The sequence below is a fragment of the Myotis daubentonii genome, chromosome 2 (genome assembly GCF_963259705.1).
Source record: "Myotis daubentonii chromosome 2, mMyoDau2.1, whole genome shotgun sequence".
Taxonomy (NCBI): domain Eukaryota; kingdom Metazoa; phylum Chordata; class Mammalia; order Chiroptera; family Vespertilionidae; genus Myotis; species Myotis daubentonii.
The window spans coordinates 30,116,162-30,142,159 of record NC_081841.1 but is presented as its reverse complement, the minus strand read 5'-3'; the positions used below and the strand labels follow the sequence as shown (position 1 = coordinate 30,142,159).

Below are 25,998 nucleotides of genomic sequence, written 5' to 3'. Positions count from 1 at the left end.
CTTTTGATCAAATATTAGGCATGACTATTCAGTGACACCACCAAGTTTGCTGTGGTTTCTATGCCAGCTCCAAAAGGAATGTCAATAGGCATATTCTAAAATGTTTTGAGCAATGACAACATTACTGAAATGAAAATTTAGTTTCCAATAAGACTATTTTCAATTAACAATTATATATCATATACATATATGAGTTCTGTCAAGTCAATTAACACCATTTCTCATTACTCTATTATTTCATTGTATGAATTTATACAGATACTTGGGTAAATATTCATTTCCCAGCCTAAGAATTTCTTAAACAATTGCTATTCTCATTTAAGATGATTATCATATCAAAAGTAATTGAAAATACTTATTTCAATGGCTAAAAGTTCTACAAAAACATAACACATTTAATAATGTTGGTTCAGCTATTACAAAAAAATGCTGATTATAAACACCACAGATTTACAAACAAACATCCTTGGATATCTGGCTAATATTAAGTTTGTAACAGATGTATCCCGTGCAAATTATGCCAACTATTTGTTCACTGAAAAAAAATATTTATTAAGTTCTAGCATGTTCCAGATGCATGTCATGTTGAGAAGGGTTTGCCCCTTTAAATCCTTCCAAGTGCATCTTGAGAGGTTTATACTAATAAAGGAGAAAGCCAAAACAGTGCTACTGACTTTCTCTACACCTGTGGAATCTCCTGGGGAGTTCCACCCATTTTGACGAGACTAGAGAAAAACCAGAGAAGCTGGCGAGGCTTAGAGTTACCCTTTTCTGTTCACTGCTCCCAGACTACGATCATGAGTAACCTACCCCGTGTGATAGAAAGCTCCCTGTCTTGCTTAATGACATGGCCTAATTGCTGCTCTTGCCTCTGACTTGACCCAGCCTTAGGGATAGTGGGGTGTAACAAAGACACCAGCTTTTAGTTTTCTTTAGAGGCTAACTACAATTATACGTTCTGGGATTGCAAAGATGGGAGTCCTGTCCTCAAACAATTTATTGCCTTTTTTAAAAAAAACAAACGGTTTTATTGCTTAAAGTATTACAAAGAGTATTATATATGTCTCTCTTTTTTTTTCCCCCTCCTTGACCTTCCCCTAGCCTCCCATATCCCACAGTGTCTTATGTCCATTGGTTATGCTTATATGCATGCATACAAGGCCTTTGGTTGATCTCTTACCACGTCCCCCCTCAACCCCCACAACCCTCCCCGGCCTTCCTGCTGTAGTTAGACTGACTGATCGATGTTGCTCTGCCTCTGTATCTATTTTTGCCTTTTGAGGAAAAAGAAATATCTGTGAGCAATTACATCAGAATCTGATAACTGTTGTGGTGGTAAAAACTCAAGGTACAGTGGGAATTTGAAAGGAAACTCTACAGTGGTTCTCAACCTTCTGTCCCTTTAAATGCAGTTCCTCATGTTGTGACCCAACCATAAAGTTATTTTCGTTGCCGTAACCAGTTTGGCTCAGTGGATAGAGCGTCAGCCTGCGGACTGACAGGTCCCAGGTTCGATTCCGGTCAAGGGCATGTACCTTGGTTGCGGGCAAATCCCCAGTAGGGGGTGTGCAGGAGGCAGCTGATCAATGTTTCTCTCTCATGGATGTTTCTAGCTCTCTATCTCTCTCCCTTCCTCTCTGTAAAAAATCAAACAAATATATTTAAAAAAATTATTTTTGTTGCTACTTCATAACTGTAATGTTGCTACTGTTATGAATCGTAATGTAAATATCTGACCTGCAGGATGGTCTTAGGCGACCCCTGTGAAAGGGTCGTTCGACTGCTAAAGGGGTTGAGACCCACAGGTTGAGAACCACTGCTCTAAGATAAGACATCCTGGCTTCCCAGACAAGGTACCGGCACTACCCAAAGAGATGAATCAGTTCTCTGGCAAGCTCAACATGATGGGATAGATGTCAGTTCTTGGGACTGAGCTGTTTTTCCTTTAGCTCTTAGTACTCCAACTTGTTCTGCTTTCTCAAAGCTTTTTCACTATCATTTTCTGACACTTCATTTGGAATACAATCTGATTTTCATTCTAGGACTTACCCTGTGAAATATTTTATAATCCTCTAGGATCACAGTCAGACTGAGAAGAACATTGTAATTGGTTCATTGTTCCTCACTTAAGCTTGGTGGCTGGCGCCATTTCTCTCACTGATATTGACATTAATTGCTCAACAGAGGCAAGTAATTTTTAAATATAGGTTTCCATGTTTCTCATTAGATATGACAAACTTACGATGTTTTTCATGTGTTTCACTAGTATAGTTAGCTTCACATCTTCATATGTGATGACTAACTGCACCTTAGGCACCTTGTCAGGAAATGTCTCACCTGATAAAACAATAGAATTTTAGTGGGTTAAAATGGAAATGGCTTATCACAGGATAAATTAAACATATAAAGACTAAAATAGGACTAATGGATAATATGCAAAAGAAACATTCTTCAGGTAATGTTGAAAACATAATGCTTTTCAGAAAACTGGGTAGATTAGAGATGAAATTTGTATCTAATTTCCTGAACCAACTCTTCCTCCTTATATGCCATGTTTTTTGTTTGTTTGTTTATTTCTAAATTTTTCTTAAAATATTTTTTTATTGTTTTCAGAGAAGGAAGAATAAGAGAGAGAGAAAGAAACATCAATGATGAGAGAGAATCATTGATTGGCTACCTCCTGCACACCCCACACTGGGGGGTGAGTCCAGAACCCAGGCATGTGTCTTGACCGGGAATTGAACCATGACCTCCTAGTTCATAGGTTGAAGCTCAACCACTGAGCCACACCTGCTGAGTCATATTTTGTTTTGATTGATACCATTATTTACCCAATTGTTTAAGCTTGAAACTTCAGTGTCATTTTTTTGGCTCCAGTTTTCTCCTCAATATTAAGTACGATGAGCTCTAATAATTAGAAAGTATAGAGGTTGATAGTGTTGGTATTAGAAGTCAGTGAGTCTGGGGTTTGGGTCCCAACACTATACTTAGACTATATTAATAAATAAATTAACCCACTTCTGTAAAATGGAGATGATAGTTATATATATCAGAGGGTTAAGATGATTAACTGATAAAACTCAAAAGTTTTCATAATATAATCTCTCAATAAATGTCTATTCTTACTAATAGTCTTTCACCATATATTTACAGTCATCTCTTCCTTTTTAGTTCCACAACATCTAGTTCAGACTCATATGTATCTTTTGCTGAACTTCTAGAACATTCTCTTCACCTCCTCCAGACCCCAGTTCTATTTGTACCCAAATACCAGTATACTCTTTCTATGGAAACTTTTATAAAACTACTCTTTTGATCAAAGTACTGTTCATAACTTTCCATTACTTATGGAAAATTATGAATTTCTCAACCTTGTATTGTAGCTTCTTTTTGAACCTGTTTTATTCCCCACGATCATTATTCTATACTGTAGTCTCTGTGTTCAGTTCTACAAAATCTCTGTGCTATTTTCTTCCAGTCATTACTTGGATTACTCCCCTTTTTTCTTGAAGTGGTCTCTTCCACCACATTTGGCTATTGAACATTTGTCTTTCTATAAGACCTATTTAAAATGCAAAATAGTTTCTGTGGTCACCTCCTTATGAACCCCCTTAGGTCAGCCTATCACTTAATATTTATATCTTAGTTACTTACATGTCTCAATTTGCTTTGTGGATTACAATTTCCCTCAGGGCTTACATTTTTTTTTCTTACATCTCCAAGAGATATATAAATCAGTACTTGACCCATAATGTCACAAAAATTTATTTAATAACAAAATTAACCTCATTTTTACTTTCAAGTTACATCATTCCATTATTAATATGAAGGCTTTAGTTTTTTAATTAAAAATTTCCAGTTTATAGCCCAATGATTAAGCATAATTTGCAGTTTTTATAGTATTTCCCTTGATAATCTCTGATAGTATGTTTTCTAAAGGAATTTAGAAAGAAGAAATTTATTAATGATAAGGAATTGGCAATGTTCTGTTGTGGGCTCATTGTGGTCCCCAGTGAATTTTCTGATAGCCAATTTTAGTCTCTAATCCTTTCTAACATTTGAAAATTAAACCTCAACTGTATGTTTCCTCTTCCAAAGCCTTTTACATACTTATTAGAATAGTTTACACACTGTAAGGAGGTCATATAAATTACTTTTTTAAATGTGAATTATTGACATTGAAGCAATTGAAATTGGCATTGAGTGTTTCTTACAACTGAAATGGTAATTACATAAATATAACAAAAACTTTCTCCCTTAAAAAACTTGATTACAATGACTGAGAGGCTTTGTTAGTTACAGAAATATAAAATAAATCTGAGTGTAGTAGTGAATTTGATTTTGTAGATAAATTGAGTTTTGTAATAAAAATTTAGAGTGTTGAACTTTTGGTATGAGCATGCTAAAATGCTGATAATTTGTTGATGTACAATGAAAATTATTTTTGAATTAAAGAGTGAAAAGGTTATTATATAGAAACTTAATGTGTTTACACTGAGGAGTTTTAATTCAAAGGTAGGAAATTACATAAATTTATGATTGAGTGTCTAAATGGTAACCTATTTGAGTAAACTGTTACTTGACCTGACTGGAGATGATATCACAGGCTAAACCTCTCATGCCAGATGTATAACCAGAGTGTCCATGAAAAGCATGCCAGAGTTCAGAATCCAGTGAAAATTCAGGCCCAGAGAACAATGCAGTAATGTAGAGATACTTAGTATTTCTAGAACTGTTACTGTGAGCCAAACATCGGGCTAAGAACTTTAAGTACATGAACTCACTAAATCCTCACAGCAATTCTATAAAGTTTGGTTACCTCCATTTTGCACATGAGGAAATTGAGGCATCAGGTCCAAGGTTGTGCAGACAACAAATGGTGCAGAGTTAAATGATCTCTAAAGCCTGTGTTTTTAAACATCATGCTCTAAAGCGGCAAACAAGAGGGCAATACCCTAAGGGAAAATGTTTTAATAAAAAATCCAGAGAGGGAGACTTTTGAGAATAACTTTATATGAATAAGAATATGCTAGAATATTTTGATTTTTTGCTTCCAGTTAGTCTGGGGGGAATCTGGTCATACTTGATCTAACCATTTATGGTAACACAAGAATTATTAAAATATTACTGACCCTATGGATGATTGTATTGAAATATTTGAATGCTTGGCTCTACAGCAGTTAATACAGTGCTCATTATACATCATGTGTTCACTAATGCTAAAAATAGAATTTCAAAATTTTACTTTTTTCAGATGATAATATATCCACATGGTTAAAAAATGAAAATGCTCTCCCATGCAGTGGATGAAACTGGAGAGCATTATGCTAGGCGAAAAAGCCAGTTGGAGAAAGATAAATGTCACATGATCTCACTCATATGTGGGATATAATGATCAACATAATTTGATAAACAAGAATAGATCCAGAGACAAATGGCAGGGGTGGAGGGGCGGGGGCTAGAGAGCAACCAAAGGACTTGTATGCATGCATATTAGCATACCCAATGGACACAGACACTGGTGCAGTGGGGGCTTGCATGGGGTGGGAATGGCTAGGGTGGAGGTGGGGGTGTCAACTGGGGAAAAAGAAGACATATGTAAAACTTTAGACAATAAAAAAAGAAAATACATTTTAAAAGTATACAGTAAATAGTCTCCTTCCCATTTTTAACATCTGTCTACCCAGTTTCCCCACGTATTTACTATTCTACACAAAGATCTTGGAAATGTTTTCATATCAATAATACAAATGTTAAATACTTTAAATAATATAGTTTCATATTATTCTATTATGAGGAAATGCCATAATTTATTTAACCAGTTCCCCATTGATGGGCAGGTGAATTGTTTCCAGTTGTTAGGAGCCATGCTGAGGTGACTAGCCTTGCGTGAGTGTCATTTTGTACTTTTGCACATGTATCATGGGAGAAATTTCCAACAGGAGAATTTCTGGTCAAGGGTATTTGCATTTGTAATTTTGATAAATGTTGCAAATTGGCTTCCATAGAGGTTGTACCAATTTGCATTACCACCAGCAGTGTATGAGAGTGCCTGCTGGTTTGTATCCAAGCTTGTTAATTAAATTTTTTAAATTTTTGCCAACGTTGATGAATTAAAAATGGTATCAGAGTAATTTTAATTTTTCTTATAAGTGAAATTGAGGATCCTTTCATTTGGTTAAGAGCCACTTGAATTTTCTTTTATTTGGTGAATTATCTTTTTGTAGTTTTCTGTTTGATTGTTCTTTTTCTTACCAATTTCTAGAAGATGGTTATAAGTTAGATAATCAATTCCTTGCCTGTGATAAATTGCAAATATTTCATCCATTTTGCATTTAATATGTATTTTTATGGATTATACTATGGAATTTTATATCACACAAAATGTTTGTAGCTTCTGGATTTATAGTCACAGCTTTAACAGCTCATCCCAAGATTATAAGGGATTTTTTCCATGTTTTCTTTTCACATATATGGTTTCATTATTTACATTTAAAATCTCTCATTCATTTGGCATTCATCCTAGCATATGTGGGGAGTATGGTAACCCAAAAATATTTATTAAATTTTCCCTTTCTGGTTTTGCCACATATTAAATTCTGGAGTGTATTTGACTCTATCGACATTCTATTATGTTCCATTTATTCTTCCATTTATGCACTGACACCACACTGTTTTAATTGTTGATGCTTTGTAATGTGTTTTTTTTAAAAATATATTTTATTGATTTTTTACAGAGAGGAAGGGAGAGAGATAGAGAGTTAGAAACATCGATGAGAGAGAAACATCGATCAGCTGCCTCCTACACATCTCCTACTGGGGATGTACCCGCAACCCAGGTACATGCCCTTGACCGGAATCGAACCTGGGACCTTTCAGTCCGCAAGCCGACGCTCTATCCACTGAGCCAAACCAGTTTCGGCTGTAATGTGTTTTTAATATTTGGTAGGGTTAGTCTCACCTCTTTTCTCTCCTCCTGCCAAGTTTTCCTGGCTTTTGTTTATTTATGAACTGTAGAATTAGCTTATCTAGTTAAACATATTTTTAAAATTATATTTAAAATTAAATTAGAAATATTTGACATCTTTATGATGTTGAATCTTCCTATCCAAGAGCATGCTATGTCTTCCCCTTTATTCAAGGCATCTTTCAAATCACTCAGTGGTGTTTTTAAAGTTTTATTCATTTGGCCTTGCACATTTTCTGTTACATTTCTTCCCTTCCTTCCTTCCTTCCTTCCTTCCTTCCTTCCTTCCTTCCTTCCTTCCTTCCTTTCTTTTTCTTTTTTTTGCTGCTATTATTGTGTGATCTATATATATGTGTATATATATATATATATATATATATATATATGTATATATATATAATTTGTGATAGATTTTCAGTTGATTCTTATTTTTATAGGTATTTGATCATATTACTGGCAAACTATTAATTTTTCTTCTCCTTGCTAAAGTTTATGCTTTATTTTTCCATTTCATTTAGTCATTTCACAAATATTTATTGGGCTATTATGAAAAAAGGTACTGTTCTAGGTCTTTGGAACAGATTAGACAAAATTTCTCTTGGCATTTTTACAGTAGCAGGGGAGATATAAAAAAGCAAGAAATGTTATAAATAAAAACTTATAATATCCTGAATGTGATAAATGGTAAAAGAAAAGAAAAGAAAATGAAAAAGGTACTACTAGAAAAAGGAAGGTGCCCTTTCAGAAGGGATGATTAGGGTACTTCTCATTGAGAAGGTAAATTTGAGCAAAGACCTGAAGGAGGTCAAGGAATGAGCCCCATGTTGGCCAGTGTCTTGAGCACAGTGTGATGTTATTATGAAGATCATGGGCATAGGCCTTATTTTATAACGTACTGGAAATGTTTTTACATTGTTTCTCTGTCATGTCCAATGTAGGCTTTGGTTAGACAAGATAGATTCAGTTTCTCATGTTAAGGAATTAGCCATTTATTTTTATCTCAGTGTTTTGTCTGGAAAGTTTATTGAAATTTATTAAATGCCTTGTCAGGGTCTATAAAAATAACCATATGATTTTCTCCTTAATCTAGTAACATGATAACATGAATTTTATACTATGTACAGTAAACTATATTGAACCATTCTTGCATTTCTGGTCAAAATAAACTATATTCTTTTAGTGCTATTGAATTATTTTGGCTAACATTTCATTTAGAATTTCTCAATAATATTTAGTGAGGTTAGCCTGTGATTTCTTTCTTTTTTCTTTTTATTTTCTTCTTCTTCTTCTTCTTCTTTTTTTTTTTGAACAATCTTTGTAATCTTTGCAGCTACTGGCTACCAGAGAAAGAAGCTAGAACATGGCTTCAAGTTCCCTTTTAAATGAACAATTCAAATTGGAGGTAGTGATGTGAAGTAATGATTGAAAGCTCCTGTTTGCAATCATTTGTAATTATCTGTGGCATCTAAACATGTTCATTAGTTTATTCTCTTAACCTTGGCAACTGTTGTCTTTGATCATGTTCTACTCCATTACCTATGCTATTGTTTCTATACTTTGACAAAAATCTATCTTCTGTGTGTCAGAGTTGTGTAGTGATGGAGGATGAATAATTTTATTTTGTTATGGAGGTATTATTATTTAACATGGACTATATTAATCTGGGGAAAGTATAGAGGATCATGTCATTAGAAAGTTAAAGACCTATAAGATAAAATCCAGAAACATTTTGGTTAGTGTCTGGTATCCATCATATTTAATGTGATAATTTGTAGAAGATTTTTTTCCAAGTGATATTTCAGGGGGATTCTAGTGGTTGGGAGGCATTGAATTTCTTGTGCCAGGGCATTTCCACCTGAAGTGGTTGAGTGTGGGAAGAGTAGCATGATTTTGGATTTTGGTTTCTTCTCTCATGTCCTTTTAATATGAACAACAAGCTACCTTGGTAGAGAATACCCATGTGTCTTCCACTATTATTATTTCTATCATCAAACATTTATTTAATTATTTATTGAACATCTATATAGTAGGCCAGACACTATGCTAAGCTTGAGGATACAATGGTGAGTCATACAAATGTGGATTATGCCTTTGTAGATATCTAGTCTACAAAATAAAAGTATAGAGCAAGGACAATTGAAATGATATCTGGAAGATGCACAAAAGGATGGAGAAGGTGAAATAGGACTCAAGTTGTCCAGGCAGAGAAAATTGCATCTGTAAGGTATCTAGGTACAAAAAAGAGACAAGAATCAAGACAGGGAAGGACCTGATATTGGACTGGGAAGGGAAATTGGTGGGTGCCAGATTCTGCCTGGATGTTATCAAGAAGATTTTGGTCTTTATTCAAGGGTAGGATCAGCTACCTACTTTGTGAAGCTCAGTGACATAAAAATGCAAAATAAAAATGTTGGGTCTCTTTTACAAAAATTATTAAGAATTTCAAAACAGTGATAACAGTGATAAAACAAGTACAGGACAAGTTCGAAGCCCCGTGCCCTGTGTCACTGCACAGATTACAGGCCCATGACCTAGGCACTGCCTAAGGGCTCTGGGAAATCAAGGAAAAGTGTTAATCAAAGCAGAGAGATGATTGGGTGGGCACTTGAGATAAATAAATTCTTTTATTATCTACTAAGGCATCTTTATTTAGGAAGGGCAAAGGATTGTTACTATCTTTCAGACCCAGGATTATAAATGATTACTAATATGATATTTATAGGTCATATGCCTACATCTATAGGTAGCCAGAATTCATTCTCTCAGTTTATTAGCAGGGGTAGTAAAATGGTGAGGTCTGGGATTTTTGCTTAATATCATCCTATGTAAACAAATATTTTAATATGCTTGAATAATTTTATCCTGTAAGCATTTAACAACATAAACTCCAAGTTTCAACTAACTGAAAGAATGGTGCTTAAAAAATATTGTGCATCTTGTTTAGAATCAGCTGATATCTTATAAGAAAAGTATTAAGAATTTAGAAATATTAAAGGAAATAATTTTAAAAATATAAGGAACAACTTTCTGTGAATCCTTGTTTGTTGTAAAGATTTGCACAGTTTGCTAAGATAGTTCTGTTCTTTTAAGATAATAGACTGAGTTTCATATGCAACCTATTATCTAAAAAGATTGAGATTCTAATATTGTGTCGATCATAACTGCCAAAGCAAATCATGAGTATTGTATAATGTAGTTAGAAATAAACAAACCAGAAAGAATTATTAAAAAGCCACTTTAGTTTTTATGATAATAATCCCAATTTTTGTGTGTGCAGATATATTTCAGAATATGTTACAGAGAAGTAATACTATCAGCAACATTAAAAATTTGACAGTGATGCAAAATTTAATTTTTTGAAGCACAGAGACAATTTTCTTTAAGCACTTTAGTGACAGAATAGAAGTCAACCTAGCACCTTTTAGAAGGCTTCCATCTCTAGAAATCTGCAACCTTATGTTGTTTTTTAAATTTGTTTTTTGAATTTATAAATTTTGATTGTAAAAAACCTCCCTAGTAATAGTGTTTTTAAAAAGACATTTGTAAAAAAAATAAATAAATAAAAATAAAAAGAAGACATTTGCTAGATATTTGTCAATTGTGACAATAAGAACAAGAAATATTATATATCGTGGGAACCATTATTTATTGGATATGTGCTATAAAATGTAAGAAATTGCTTTATTTACTTAATATTGTACATGGTTTGGCTATACAAGAAAAGTATCTCAGTGATGTCAAATGAGTAAAATATGGGGGGATGAGAGAGTAACAATTCTCCTATATAAATTTAGGATTTTTGAGCACAGAGCAATGTGTAGTAGGGGATTAGTGACCTTCGTTTAAAGTTATTTTCAGTCTATCAGATGCAAGGCAGACATAAGCATAAATATACAACTTAATACACGATTACATGATACAATCAGGTCTGGTTGTAGAGAACTGTACACCCCTATGGAGTAAGTAACTAGGGTGTCAGATGCAAGAAGAGTGATAAACAAACGGGCCTAATCTTAAAGGTAGAGAATCGAAGGTGGATTGGATAAAATGAAGATGGAAGGTTGCAAACTATGGGTTTGTAAATCTTGTGTGACACAAAAACCAGAATTAGTATTGGATGGCCACTGACAATGGATCTATATTACAAATTGATAGGACATTCAAAAAGAGTCTCTGGCAATCTAAAAGAAATGGTAGAAAAGTTAATTAGAACTTATCCACATTTGGCAGAATGGGGTGAATAATTGTGCTGGGCTATTCTGGGATCCTGGTAATAGGAGAAGACTTTATAAGGGAGGTAGAGTAATTATTGGGCTTTAAAGGATAGGAATGAAACCACTAGATAATTCATGATCATTACTAATGCCTATTTTGTGTTGCTTCCTAAGATGTTGAATAAACTGCAATATTTACCTACACAGGGAAGCAGGAACTCTGTCTCTGACATGCAATTCCATCTCAACACACAATTAATTGAAATAAGTTAATAATATAATGTCATGTAGTTATTGTAATTGGACAAACACCACTGGGTTTAATATAAATTGAAGGACATATTATAAAGGGTTAAGAAGCTTTGGAAATGATTAGAAAAGACTCTTAAAGCCTCACTCTTAAAAAGAAATTTTAATTTGCAAATTGAAAAAATTATAGTTGTGACTTTTTGCACAATTATATTGAAACTTGATAATTGTGCATAGTAATAATGATAAAATTACTTGCCGAGGAACAAAGGTGACGATTCTTCAAGTGTTTGTTGCACAGGCTCAGAGAGGAAAAATTCAAGAACACAATCACTCTGAAAAACAAGACAAAATGTGATATTTCTTAATATGTTATATTTATGTATTGTTCTTTTATACTGGTATATGAAAACATTGACATAAAATCTATAATTGTTTGTTAATAGGTATCTGCTATAGATTCCATAAAGGGAATAATACATTAGTAAGTTTATTAAGTCAATGCTATAATTTTACCATACATTAAGCTAATTTTTTATATGTTTGGGATCTGATTACATTTCTTCAAGAAGCTCAGGTGTGCTCTGCTCCTGGAGCTTACTATGTTTACATTATTTAAAAAAAATATATATTTTATTGATTTCAGAGAGGAAAGGAGAGAGAGATAGAAACATCAAAGATGAGAGAACCATTGATTGGCTGCCTCCTGGTTCATTGGTAGACGCTCAGCCACTGAGCAACACTGGCCAGGTAACATTTACATTCTTGAATTTTACAATTTTGCATGAATCTCACACCTTACTTTTCTAAAAAATGTGTACCCTTGGACAGGTCTTCAGAGAAAAATTCCATCTGAGTAGGACACTGATGTTCACTTAGTGAGTAACCATTATTCCTCAAGGTTCAATGCTAGGAATGCTCACTGAGTATTGACCATACCAGTGGTATCAATGAATGCTAGGGGTATTTAAAACAAAGGTGCATAAGGTGATACCCCTTTTCAGAACACAATCTAGTGGAGGAAACAGATTATATTAAATGCTTTAATACAAATTCAAGTTATGTGTGCTTTTCCATTAAACTGGAATGATCACAAACAGACTGAAATCTAATCTGGTCTCCAAATGAATGAGCTAACTGGTAAACCTAACAACAGCTTTTCCTTAGTTAATTGGCACACATTTTATTTTAAGCCATTAGAGAACCAAAGCAGACCTCCCAATGGGAGATTACATTATTATCCGAAGGACTTCACTCAATAATTGATTATTTGCACTAATTATCATAGACTGATGTCAAAGCTGCCTGACATTTACCCTGGCCAGCCTTCTCTCTCATTTTGTGCAAAGGCTCTTTCAAACCTCCCCCAGGGAACATACACTTCCAAGTCTGACTTTTTTCCCACTGATGATTTTGTTTCCATGTTAGAGAAAATAAAAGGCAGATGGCAACTTCTAAATTTCATCACCAAATCTATAGACTCACAAAGACATCTTTTCTCTTTCCTTTTCTGTAATAATGAAAGAAGTCTTTTTCTTTCCACCTGTTACAAATTGATTTAAGTTCTCCCCAAATTTATATGTTGAAGTACTAACTCACAGTATCTCAGAATGTGACCCTGACCCTATTTGGAAATACAGTGGGGACTTAACTTACGAGTGTCCAGACTAACGAGATTTTTGAGATACAAGCCATCTCTCGGCCGATTTTTTGCTTTGAGTTGCGAGCTAAAATTCGGGTACGAGCCAGCTTCAGATGCCCCACCGCTAGTTGGTGCAGCGAACGTCACAGTGAACGCCACAACATCAGCCCAGCATCATGTGTCTCACTTGTTCACTTTTGATTTGACATACGAGTTATTTGAGTTATGAGCTCCGTCAAGGAACGAATTAAACTCGTAAGTCAAGGCCCCACTGTAGGGTAATTGCAGATGTAATTAGTTAAGTTAGGATAAGTTCATCCTGGTGGAAGATGGACCCCTAATCCAATATGACCAATCCCTATTGGAAAAGGGGAAATTTGAACATAGCCATTCATAAAGGGAAGATATGAAGAGACATAGGGAGAAGACAGCCATTTACAAGCCCAGGAAAGAGGCCTGGAATATATTCTTCCCTCACAGCCATTAGAAGAAGACACTTTGATTTTTGGACTTCCAGCTTCCAGAACTATGAGATAATATATTTCTGTTGTTTAAAGGCACCCAATTGGTGGTACCTTGTTATGGCACCTTTAGCAAAATAAGATACCATCCAATGCTGATCCCCTCATCTATGACCTGGATTCTATTCCTTCCTCCTCAAGCACCTTGTAAAATATTTTAATCTACAGTTTAGTTAATGTTCACCTCCCTCCCTCCCTCCCTCCCTCCCTCCCTCCCTCCCTCCCTCCCTCTCTTCCTTTCTTCCTTCCTTCCTTCCTTCCTTCCTTCCTTCCTTCCTTCCTTCCTTCCTTCCTTCCTTCCTTCCTTCCTTCCTTCCTTCTTCCTTCCTTCTCATCAGAATAAAGTAGGGTTAACTCTTTCCATTTTAACAACTAAGAGGCAAGTCAAATCAAACAAAATATAATGGTGTGGAAATTATATCTTGTCAAGTAATGCAGTTTTTAAATTCTGTTATTTTTCTCCTTGATGCAAACAAACTTATTGGAAGACTTCTCAGCACTCACATTGGTGCCATTTCTTCAACTATTACTCACTTTATGATCCACCACTTTCAAGTTTGTGCCAATTGTCTTCTAAAAAATGCTTTTACCCTCATTTCTAACACTGTTTCTCTTTTTCCAAATCCCATGGGGATTTTCTTGGTTTATTACAGGGTGGGGAACATCTAGTCCATGGGCCTTATAAGGCCCTCAAAATCATTTGGTCTGGCCCTGCCAAGGCAACTGCAGGTGGTACTCAAAATTCAATAAATCTAGGAGCTTTTTCCATAGCAACATAAATTTAAATTAAGTGAATTATATTAAGGGAATGATGTTATAACTATCCAAATGGCCTTTGGCAGAAAAAAGGTTCCCATTTCTGGCTTATATGGAAATTCCATTTTTAGTGAAATGCTCTCTTTATTTTGCCTATGACACTAAGTCCTTCCAGTTTTTCTTCCATTTTTTTCTACCATCTTTTATTAGGTTTCCTTTCAGGATCTTTTCTTTTTGTTTATGATTTCAGCTCTCCTGTTCCTCATGTCTAGGCCCATCTCTCTCATTTCCACATTCCTTCTGGGCGATCTTTTGCCTTTTGGTGGCTTCTATAAGGATGCACAAATTGAAACCTTTATCCAAGATCTATCTCCAGATCCTCAGCCTTCTATATCAAAATACTTGTTTATTGGCTCCTTTGACTGTCCTAAAGACAAGTGAACCACTAAGTGCATTTTCTTTCCCCGCAATTTGCTACTTCTGTGTCCATATACAATAGTGTGTATCTTTTTGGACTCTCCATTCTTACTCACCTCACATGTAAAATTGTTTAGTCTTATGAATTTCATCTCATAAATAGGCCACCTATTCACTTCTTCCAGGTAAACTGCCATCTTCCTAGCTCTCTAGCATCATTACTTCTCACTAACTTATAGCAGAGATGCCCAGCTCTTATCCTGCTGCTCTTTAATCCAATCTATTCTCCACACAATTGCCGAATGAACCTTTCACAATAAAATTCGAATAACTAACATCTTAAAGCCTGTCAATGGCTCCCCATTGCTCTTAAGAAAAAGATCAACAGCTTAACAAAGCTTATAAGACCTTCCTTAATTGGGATCTTGTTCATTTCCCTATATTCACCTATCACCATTTCTCTTCTAGTACTTTAACCTGGACTGTGCTGAATTATATTATTTCCTGAAGTATATCATGCTCTCTTACCTCTTTGTCTTCCTTTCTCCATCCTTTCCGCCCTTATCCACCCATGTGCCCAAGTTTTATCACATGCTCTCTACTCTTATTAGTTTAATCAATATGATATCAAGTACAGAGATTATAATTTTTTCACTCATTCCTTATACAGTATTTCTCTCAGTAAATATTTGTTAACAGAACCAGAGATCTGTCATCAGATATAGAATACATTGGTTTTCTAATGCAATTATTTTTTTTATCTAGGTAGCAGTTTTAGGCATTATTATAAATTAGTTAATTACCAATTTTGATCTCTACCTATAGATATCTTTTGACCTTGTTTAGTAAGAATATATGTTCAAAAATGTATCTATAATCATAATCAGGGAGTTGACCAAATCAAGGTTGTTGTTTTTTTTTTGGTTTTGTTATTTATTTTTATATTTTAGTTTAAAGTTAAACTTCAGCCTGTGCAGAATTTGGTGAAGGAAATTTGATCTTCTTTGGTCTTTTGAAAACTAGTCAATTATTCTTCGCTGGTGACATTTTGACCTCACCACCCAATGGTTATTAAACTTCAACAGTAGGCAGAAAATCTTCCCAATTAGTCTCTGAAATGTCACCACTAGCTAATTATTCCCTTGAAGCTCTCATAATTCTTGGTGTGGGTAACACAGTAAAAACTAATTCCTTAATGTAATAACATTGTTTTTATTCTTGAGAAGAAACATGGTCCAGTGTCAATGAAAAGAGAAGTCAATAAAAGAAATGAAGAGGGTAGAAAAGCAATATTGCTGGATCTCAAAATAATCGATTTAAAAATTTTCTCAGATTGAGCTTTACTTACGTGCATGCATTCCAGAGCATTTTAACACATTGCACTGCTGGATATTTTGGAGAATTATAGGAATGTTAGTAATACAATTGCTCTGACTAATAACCTGTGTTCTCAACTGGATTTGTATTGACACCCAAGCATTGTGGCTACATTTAATTGTGTAGATGATATATTGAGCAACTCTAGGGGTGCCATTTTTACATTGATGGACTACAAACATAATTCTATTCAGCTGGACTCTCCATAAGTAGAGCTGTCAGTTTTAACTAATAAAAACAAAAGATGCCCTTGCAATATTTCTAACATACTTATACAAAAATATTAGTTTGTTATGCTACAATATGAGGTGTTTAGAAAATGCATGGGCATACTTTTGTCTCAATTACTGAAGGGTACAACTGGCATTTGCTAGGCAAAACCACTTGTCCAAAATGTTCTAAAATACCTAGGAGATTCTTACATTATGAAGAATGTTTTTCTGATTAATTCTTCAAATGATCATAGTTTCTCAGGAAAAATACTCCTCTAAATTTAACTATTCTATAAAAGAGAAAATGGAACAGCAGACAGCATAAGTAGTTGACTAATTGAAATTAGCATACACACAAAATACAGTGTGGTCAGTAAGCCCAGGCCCACCTGTGTTACCAATGACAAAGGCCTATAGATGTGAAGAGGAACTATGGCCAGAGAGATCTTTATAGGAGTCCTGTAACATGCAGTCTTCTGCATAAGCTTAAGGCTACTGTGACCTAGTGATGACTTTTAAGCAGAAAAGCACTATTACCAGATTTTTATTTTTTTTTTAAGAAAGATGACAGCATTCTTGGAGAATGTCATTAGCAAAATTTCTTATATGCTCAATTTACTATGTTCTCTGAGCATTCCATTATGCTTTCTCTTTAAGTCTCTGAAATAGTGGCTATACACTCTCTGGTTCCCTTTATAACCCTGATCCTGGTGGTGGGGTAGGTATCCTTTTTGCATCTCGTTGTTCTTCTAACCTTCACTTTTTCTTTTCTTATAAAAAGGCTCTGCATTGAATATTGTGTCTACTGACTACACAGCCCTCCCCCTTGTTGTTGGACTTGTGTATTGATTTCTAGGTCATTGGCATTGATTTCTTGAACACTTTTAACTCTGGAACATTGTCATTTTCTCTAATAGTACTGATCATAATTCACACTTATTTTAATATTCATACAAATCATCCTTGTTGTGGTAGATTCTTTGTTTTTAAACTCCTCTTGTCTAACTATCTTATTCTGCATCCTACTCAGCCACTCACTTCTTCCCTTGATTTTGTCTTAAAGGCTTTTGACTTCAAAATTTTGACTGAAGACTGTTCATTATTTTGATTTCTAACCTCCCTGTCTACAACTACCATCTCCCTCCATTCCAGCTCATTCCCTCTAGTGACAAAACTCAATCTGTTGACTTTTCACTGACCCTAACCCCTTTCATATTTTCACATCCCTCCTTGGCCAATGTAGATCTCATGGTTGAAACTTTCAATAACTCCCTTGCATGCTCTTTTCACTCCTTTGGTCCCCTCTCCCTTTATTTTATTATCACCTGGCAAAATATCCAAGTCTGGTTGCTCTCTGCCAAGTCTGCAACTGTAACAGGCCTACTGACTATTGCTGGAGGAAATCCCTCAACCACGCTTACTGGCCTTACTATTACTTCATGCCCACAACCTTCAATTTGGTGTTTGGGATTTTCTGGAAATTCTACACCCATCACTAGTCCATTTATTCTTCTACTCACCCATAGGACTACTTAATACCTTAGATTCATTCCTCAAAATGCCAGCACACTTTTCCTCTCTTTCAGTCTGCTCAAAGCTGCTCTTCTTGTTGATAAAACAACAACAACCAGAAACAGAAAAGAATTTCTATAAGCCTTTGGCAACACATATGTTATCTTACCTCACCTCTGCCCTTTCTTCCCTTACATGGGTGCACTGTCTGTGCTTTAATTGAGACTGATTTGAGCACTAGCTCCCATGCTCTTTTCTTTACTCAAGGTCATTACTTTGGTCTCTGACTAAGCTCTCATTTCTCCCTTGCATCATCAAGATTTGTTTCTTCAATGGGTCTTCCTACCAGCATACAAATATGCTATAATTTATTTCAATAAACAAAATTCTTGACCTACATTTCCCTGCACATTATTTTCTCCTATTCATCCTTAGAGCAAGATTTGTTTTCTACATTTAATCCAAATTTCTCTCTTCACATTCTCTTTTGAACCCATTCTAGGACTTTTTTTGTTTCTAATGCTCCCATTAAATTGTTCTTCTTAAATTCACCAATGATACCCCTTTTTCTAACTCCAAGGGTGAATTCTTTATATTTGACCCATTTGTAGCATTTGAAACAGCTGATCATTCCATCCTCTTCAATATCATTTCCTATCTTGGATACCAGGCAGCACATTCTTGTGGTTTTCAACAGGTTGCTCCTTCTCCTTTGTTGATTCCCCTCTATCTTCTCAAACTTTAACTTGGCGTGCTACATGGTCTAGTTCTCAGACTCTGTTATATTTACATTTTCACCCAAATAATATCATCCAATCTCATGGCTTTGGAAAATAGTTATTTGTTGACAACTCCAATATTTATATTTCCAGTCTCACTTTTTCCCTCAACTCATGACGTCAACTTTCCACTTGATCTCTCTACTTAAAGTATCACAGGTAATGCAGACTTAGTGTGTTTAGATTTAAACTCCTGATTGCCTCTGTTCCTTAATGCTCCTCCTACAGTTTTCTCCAACACAGAAATATTCAATCAATGCAAGCTTGTATGGCCATAAAGGTGGATTAGTAACTGGCACTCATCCGGTTTTTTTAGTGCCTGTGTCCTAACAGTTGTTAAATATTTGGAACATCTGTATTATGTAGAACATTATATATTTGAAAAAATTAGTAAATGTTTAAGATTTGTCATGGAGACTCTACAGTTATTGATTTCTTATATCAATGGTTTAGGTAAATGCATAGGCTATATTAACTACTCTATGAGGTTATATATACCTTTCTTTGCTAGATTAGATGTTTATCTAACTAATATGAGATTTTAATGTCTAATAATGCTTTCAACTTAAAAATTCATTCAGTAAAGAGCAGACTTGAAAGTCAATTGAACAAATTTAAATTAAAATACACATCAGCTTATATTTTGTTAATTTCAAGGCTCTTATTAATATTTTGTTTAGCAATTATACTACATCATTTATAATTTAAAATGATTGATATTTTGAGAGAGTTTATCAGTTCAAAGTTGTTGAAAACTTCTGGTTTACCTATTTCATATGCACGAATTCTTGCTCTCAAAGACTACAAAGTACTTGCAACGATCAGAAGTAATGCAATACAATACTGATATCATTTTTCCCTATCTTTAAAATAACACATTAATAATTCCCATTTATTAACTGGCCAGCCAATATCTAGAATTGGCTGCAAGATATTTAGTTTCAGTGAGTTAAAACAATAAGCTAAATCTATCTCTCACATACCAGAAAGTCCTATAAAATGTGAATTTAAAAATGAATTCCCATAAGTGTTTTAAATCAAAGTTGAACAGTAATTATATTTTATTGCCTTTTTCATAAAGTAGCTTGTCAGAATGTCCAGTCTTTAATGTGGTTCAACTCATTATATTCGTATTAGAGTTACATGGAAGAATGACACTATGAAAAATAGCAAATTTCTAAAGAATCTTTTATAATTCCTGTTCTAATATGTCATCAACATTTTACCAGACTCTGAAAAATACTCTTGGTTTTACTGATGGTACACACATGACATTTATCCTGCCTGCAACATAATCTCAATGAGCTCCAAAGAGGAAAAGAGCAATGTAGTGACAAATGTAGTAATTAACATCTGGGTTTAGCAAGCAGGGAATAAGAAACATATGTTCACTATTAAGATAGGATTTACCCATTTGGATTTATTTTGACATTTGATTTCTGCTTTAAAAGCATAACATTGCTTAAGCTTTAAGTGATATTATTTCTTATTTTAGGGGACTTCTAGAAATTAACAACAATATGAGAAGAACTAAAAATCACAATGAATATGGCTTAAATTTTTTAAAAACAACTGCTGTTTGCATATTTCAACTAAATTCAAATGTTCACATTTGTTTAAGTACTATAATCATTTTCTATAGCTTTTGTTATATGTTTATATTGCTCTCTATACAGATCTTATTCAGGTCACAACACAATTCCACTGAAACAGAGAAGAATTTAAAGAAGCAAAAGGATTTCTTATAATTTGTTAGTAGGACTAACTATAATTTGCTAGTAGAACGAAACTGCAAACATTGAAAGAAGAAAAGAAGTTTCTATCAGTTTGAGAGTAGAATATAAAACTAAACAAACCCAAGCCAAATAGGTACGGCACTAGGATGCCTAAACAGATGCTTGCAATCTCATTAGGAGAGATATCGGGATAGTGTATTACTGTGGTCTTCATTTATGCCTATTTTCTTTTATTGATGTGTGTGTGTGTGTGTGTGTGTGTGTGTGAGAGAGAGAGAGAGAGAGAGAGAGAGAGAGAGAGAGAGAGAGAGTGTGTCTCAGAGATTCATAGTCATTCCTCTATCTGGGCTGCTCCTGTGTCTTTAGTTTAACCCCCAGAGAGCTCCTTCCCATCTAACTTGACTGATACCAGATACTGGACTTTAAAGCAACCTCTTTATCTAATTTCCTTGACAAAAAGTAAGACTTATTATAATTGAGAATGCCCTAGAAGGGCTCATAATAATATATTTTTCAATTCAACTTTTTGTTTTTATGTATTATTTATTTTTAAAAATATTTTTGTAAGTATTCCATATGTTCCCTTTCTTCCCCACTGACCTCTTCTAGCCCACCCCCACCCCAGCAATGACTATGATGGGCAACAATATTCACTAAGCCTTGCTGTGCTAAACTGCCCCTTTGCAAGTTTTCCTGACCTGTATAACCTGTATATACATGACTCCTTTGCTTTCTTTTCTCATAGCAGTAGTCTACTACCACTTCTATACGAACCCCTTCTGTGGGCAGATACATGTAGGAGTTCCCTATTGATGGCCTGCTGCCATGTCAAGACAGGAATCAAGCCTGGATGGTGTTGCTCAGTGTTTGAGCGCTGACCTATAAACCAGAAGGTCAAGGTTCAATTCCCGGTTGGGGCATATGCCTGAGTTGCAGGCTCAATCCCAGTTAGGGGGTGTGAAGAAGGCAGCCGATCAATAATTCTCTCTCATCATTGATGTTTCTATTTCTCTCTCTTCCTGTTTCTTTCTGAAATCAAATCTATAATAATCTACACTAATAAAAGAGAAAAATGGTAATTGGTGTACGACGATACCCTTTTCATTGGCTAATCAGGGCTATATGCAAATTAACTGCCAACTATGATTGGCAGTTAACTGCCAACTAAGATTGGCAGTTAACTGCCAACTAAGATTGGCAGTTAACTGCCAACAAGATGGCGGTTAATTTGCATATGTAGGCACAATGCAGGGAGGCGAAAGGGAAAGCAGAAAGAAGCCCCCTGCCACTGACAGTGATCGGAAACCCAGGGGGGAGCTAAGAGCTGGGGGGCAGGGCAAAGGCGGCCCTGGGGCCGCCTTTGCCCTGCCCCCCAGCCATGATCGGAGAATCAGGTGCCTTTGCCGCCCTGGCCAGTGATAGCAGGAAGTAGGGGTGGAGCCAGCAATGGGAGCTGGACACGGTCGAAGCTGGCAGTCCCGGGAGCTAGGGGTCCCTTGCCTGGGCCTAAAGCGGAGCCCACGATCGCGGGGCCACTGCAGCTGCGGGTCCCCGCTGCCCGAGCCGGATGCCTCAGCCAGAGGCGTTAGGCCTGGGTAGGGGTGGAGCCTGCAACCGCGGGGAGCTGGGGGTCCTCTGCCCAGGCCTGACACCTCTGCCGGAGGCCTCAGGCCTGGTCAAGGGGCCGATCTGGTGATTGGTGATTGGAGGGTGATGAGGGTCAACTCCTCTGGCGGAGGCATCAGGCCTGGGTGGGGGGCTGAGCCGGGGATTGGGGGGATATGATGGTCCCCTTGCTCAGGCCTGAAGCCTGGGTCAGAAGCGTCAGGCTTGGGCGGGGGGTGGAGCAAGCGATCAGAGGGAGATGGGGGACCCCTGCCCAGGCATGATTCCTGGGCCAGAGGTCTCAGGCCTAGGCGGGGGCCAGAGCCAGTGATCGGGGGGAGATGGGGGTCCCCTGTCCAAGCCTGACACCTCTGGCCGAGGCATCAGGCCTGGGCAAGGGGCCGATCCTGCGATTGGAGGGCAATTGGGGTCAACGCCTGAGGGCTCCCAGTATGTGAGAGGGGGCAGGCTGGGCTGAGGGACACCCCCTCCCCCCCACACACACACACACCCAGTGCATGAATTTCGTGCACAGGGCCTCTAGTATATATATAAAAGACAGATCTCAACATGCATCCTAGTTGCACTAGAATGAGATCAGAAGCCTATCCCAGTGTGCACTTACTTGCCTCTGTATAAATAGGACAAATCCCAACACTTTAATGGGTACTTGATATTTTGTCCATTTCCTTGAAAGGCATAGTTTTAAAAACAGCTTATTATTATCAGTAAGGCAGCCTGCAGCATGCAAAGATAGAAATCCCATCCACTATCCCCTCAGCTCTTTCCCTTACAGACAACTGCCACATTCATGTGGTCCTTGACTATAGCATAAGTTAATGGACATGACCTTCAGAGAATGTCAACATTCAATATTCTTGAACATGCAAAAGGGATTTGAAACTCAATGAAATAAAGTTGCCTTGGTCATTCTTTACGAGTATGAGCAGCCAAGGCTCTTAGCTAACCAGAAGAGCCTGTTCCGAGCTGGCAGCTAGCAGGATTCTCAAGATTGCTTTTATCAACCTAGAGGTCTCTGTCAGGGGGTTCATGTGGGGGACTAGACACTGGAGTGAGGAAAAAAAATCAAAATTACATTACTATTTATTTAGTAACATTATCTAAGTTTCCCCCCCAAATGTCTTGTTTTCTACACATTTTAAAATCTTATTTATCACTATTAGTGTAGTAGGTTATGTATATAAGTAAATGAATTGTATGTTTTAGAAGCATGAACTAATTTCTTTAAAAGAAAAAACTGGTAAGCTATAAGAATAAATAAGAGACAACTAAATACTTTTCAGATGCAAACTCAATCTCTTAGGTTTTAAAATCTCATAAGTTAGTATATTCTAATGATTCTGTTATTTTTATTTAAAATATTTATTTAGTATTGACGAGTTTATAACTGTGCTATCCATGGGTAAACAATGAATGAATATAGTTACTGAGTTGTTTAAACTACAGAACAAGAGGAACGCATATAACCATAATGGATGCTTTGTCCTTGTAGTTCCCTTTGTCTAGCACAACTTTCCCCAATTTCTATTTACCAACTTCTACTTGCCCTTTAATAACAGTTTGAGTGCCATACTGTCTGAGATGCCTCTCTGCCTCACTCAGAATTGAGTTAAGTACTGTATATCCCTTTAAGTGCTCAGACACTTGTCTTTTGATACATAACGGCATTCCAGCTGAGTCTCCCAACTGGAAGTAATATTGGAGCACAATGTCCTCGAGTCTATATTTGCTAAAAATCAATAAAATAGTAGGATATCTGTGTATCTACTATATTGAAGGCCAAATGTCTAGGTTGAAAATAAACAAGTAACTATCTGAGGATGGTATACATAGAAGAGCAAAACAGAACCAAAGGAAGCAGAGGAAGGAAACAATAAATATAAAAATAAAGTATTAAAATAATATAATAAAGGGGCCAATAAATTCCACATTTCATTCTTGGCAAGGATTAGTAAAATTCATAGTCCTCTGACAAGACTGATTAGGAAATGACATATGTGAATAATGAAAGAGTGGGCATCTCTTCAGATCTTATAAATGTTACAAATATTATGAGGGAACACTGTGAATGACTTTATGCCAATAAAGTAGCAAAAATTCCCAGAGAACTATAACTTATACATAGACCCCTCCCTCAAAAAACCAGAAAATGTGAATTGCCCTAGAACTCTTAAGTAAATGAAATCTCAAGACCTACATGGCTTTACAAATTAAAGTTATAAAACCAATTTTATAGAAACTCTTCTACAGAGTAGGAAAAAAAGCAAGAATTTTTTGCAAATGATAGTATTATGAGTCCAGCATATTCTTGATTCTTATTCCTGGTAAGGACATTATAACACAAAACAACTTCAGGTCATTACTGTCATAAACAAATTTGAAAACAAATATGAAAGAAAATGTTAAATCAAATACAGCAATACAAAAAAAGGATAATGCATGACAATCATGTGGAGTTTATCCTAGTAATGCAATTCTGTTTAAAATTAGATTATCCATTAATGTGATTTACCACATTAACAGAATAAAGGAGAACAATTATTGGTATTGGCTGATTGGTGACCAACCCAATAGATTCAGGAGAAAACATTTCATACACTCAACCTTTATTGTAAAAATTATTGGCAACCTAGGAATAAAATTTTCTTAAAATAGCAAAGGTACCTACAAAACCCACATACTTAATGAGGAAATATCAGATATTTCTAAATATTAGGTGATGGAATAACATAATCATATCCACCATCACCTCTTCAATATATATTGGAGGCTCTCGAGAGTACTAAATAGCAAGAAACAAAAATAAGATTATATAAATACTAGAGGCCCGGTGCACAAAAATTTGTGCACTCAGGGGGAAGAGGGGGTCCCTCAGCCTGGCCTGTGCCCTCTTGCAGTCTGGGACCCCTCAGGAGATAACGACCTGCTGGCTTAGGCCTGCTCCTGGGTGGCAGAGGGCAGGCCCAATCCCTAGGTGCAGCCCCTGGTCAGGCTCAGAGCAGGGCCGATTGGGGAGTTGTGGCACTGCCCCCTGTCATGCACAGAGCAGGGCGGATAGGGAGGTTGTGATGCCACCCCCAGTCACGCTCAGGGTAGGGCCGATTGGGGGGTTGGGGCACCACCCCCTGTCACACTCAAGGCAGGTTCGATGGGGAGGTTGTGGCGCCACCCCTTGTCACGCACAGAGCAGGGCCAATACGGGCGTTGGGGAGAGCAGGGCCCATCAGGGGGTTGAGGAGCTTCCCCCTGTCACTCAGAGAGTAGGGCCGATAGGGGAGTTGGGGCACCGCACCCTGTCACACACAGAACAGGGTGGATCAGGGGGTTGGGACGCCACCACTCTCACACTCAGGGCAGGGCCGAAGGGGAGGTTATGGCTCTACCCTGTCATACACAGAGCAGGGCCTGTGGGGGGGGGGGTTGGGGCGCTGCACCCTGTCACACACAGAGCAGGGCCGATCAGGGGTTGGGGCGCCGCACCCTGTCACACACAGAGCCTCAGGGCGATCAGAGGTTGGGGAGCTCCCCCATATCAGGCACAGAGCAGGGCTGATCAGGAGGTTGAGGCGCCTTCCCATGTCACGAACAGAGCAGGGCGGATAGGGAGGTTGTGGCCCTACACCCTGTCACACACAGAGCCGCAAGGCGATCAGGGGGTTTGGGCGCTGCCCCCTGTCATGCTGATCCCAGTGCCAGGAGGCCTCTCGGCTCCGCTGATCCCGGTGCTGGGAGGCATATTACCCTTTTACTATATAGGATAGAGGCCTGGTGCATGGGTGGGGCTGGCTGGTTTGCCCTGAAGGGTGTCCTGGATCTTGGTGGGGGTCCCCACTGGGGTGCCTGGCCAGCCTGGGTGAGGGGATGATGGCTGTTTGCAGCTGGTCACACATCATTCAGGGTGGGGTTCCCCACTGGGGTGCCTGGCCAGTCTGGGTGAGGGGATGATGGCTGTTTGCAGCTGGTCACACACCTTTCAGGGTGTGGTTCCCC

The 25,998-nt window shown here is 37.0% G+C and overlaps 1 protein-coding gene across 1 annotated transcript in view; it reads right to left on the bottom strand.

Moving 5' to 3' along the window:
• PIK3C2G (phosphatidylinositol-4-phosphate 3-kinase catalytic subunit type 2 gamma) overlaps nt 1–25,998 on the bottom strand; it is a 274,899-nt gene that overhangs the window by 20,623 nt on the left and 228,278 nt on the right. The window contains exons 30-31 of the mRNA XM_059682311.1: nt 11,690–11,765; nt 2,243–2,337 (exon numbers count right to left, since the gene is read on the bottom strand). Of these exons, the coding sequence (XP_059538294.1) occupies nt 2,243–2,337; nt 11,690–11,765 (171 nt within the window). The remainder of the gene's footprint in view (nt 1–2,242; nt 2,338–11,689; nt 11,766–25,998) is intronic.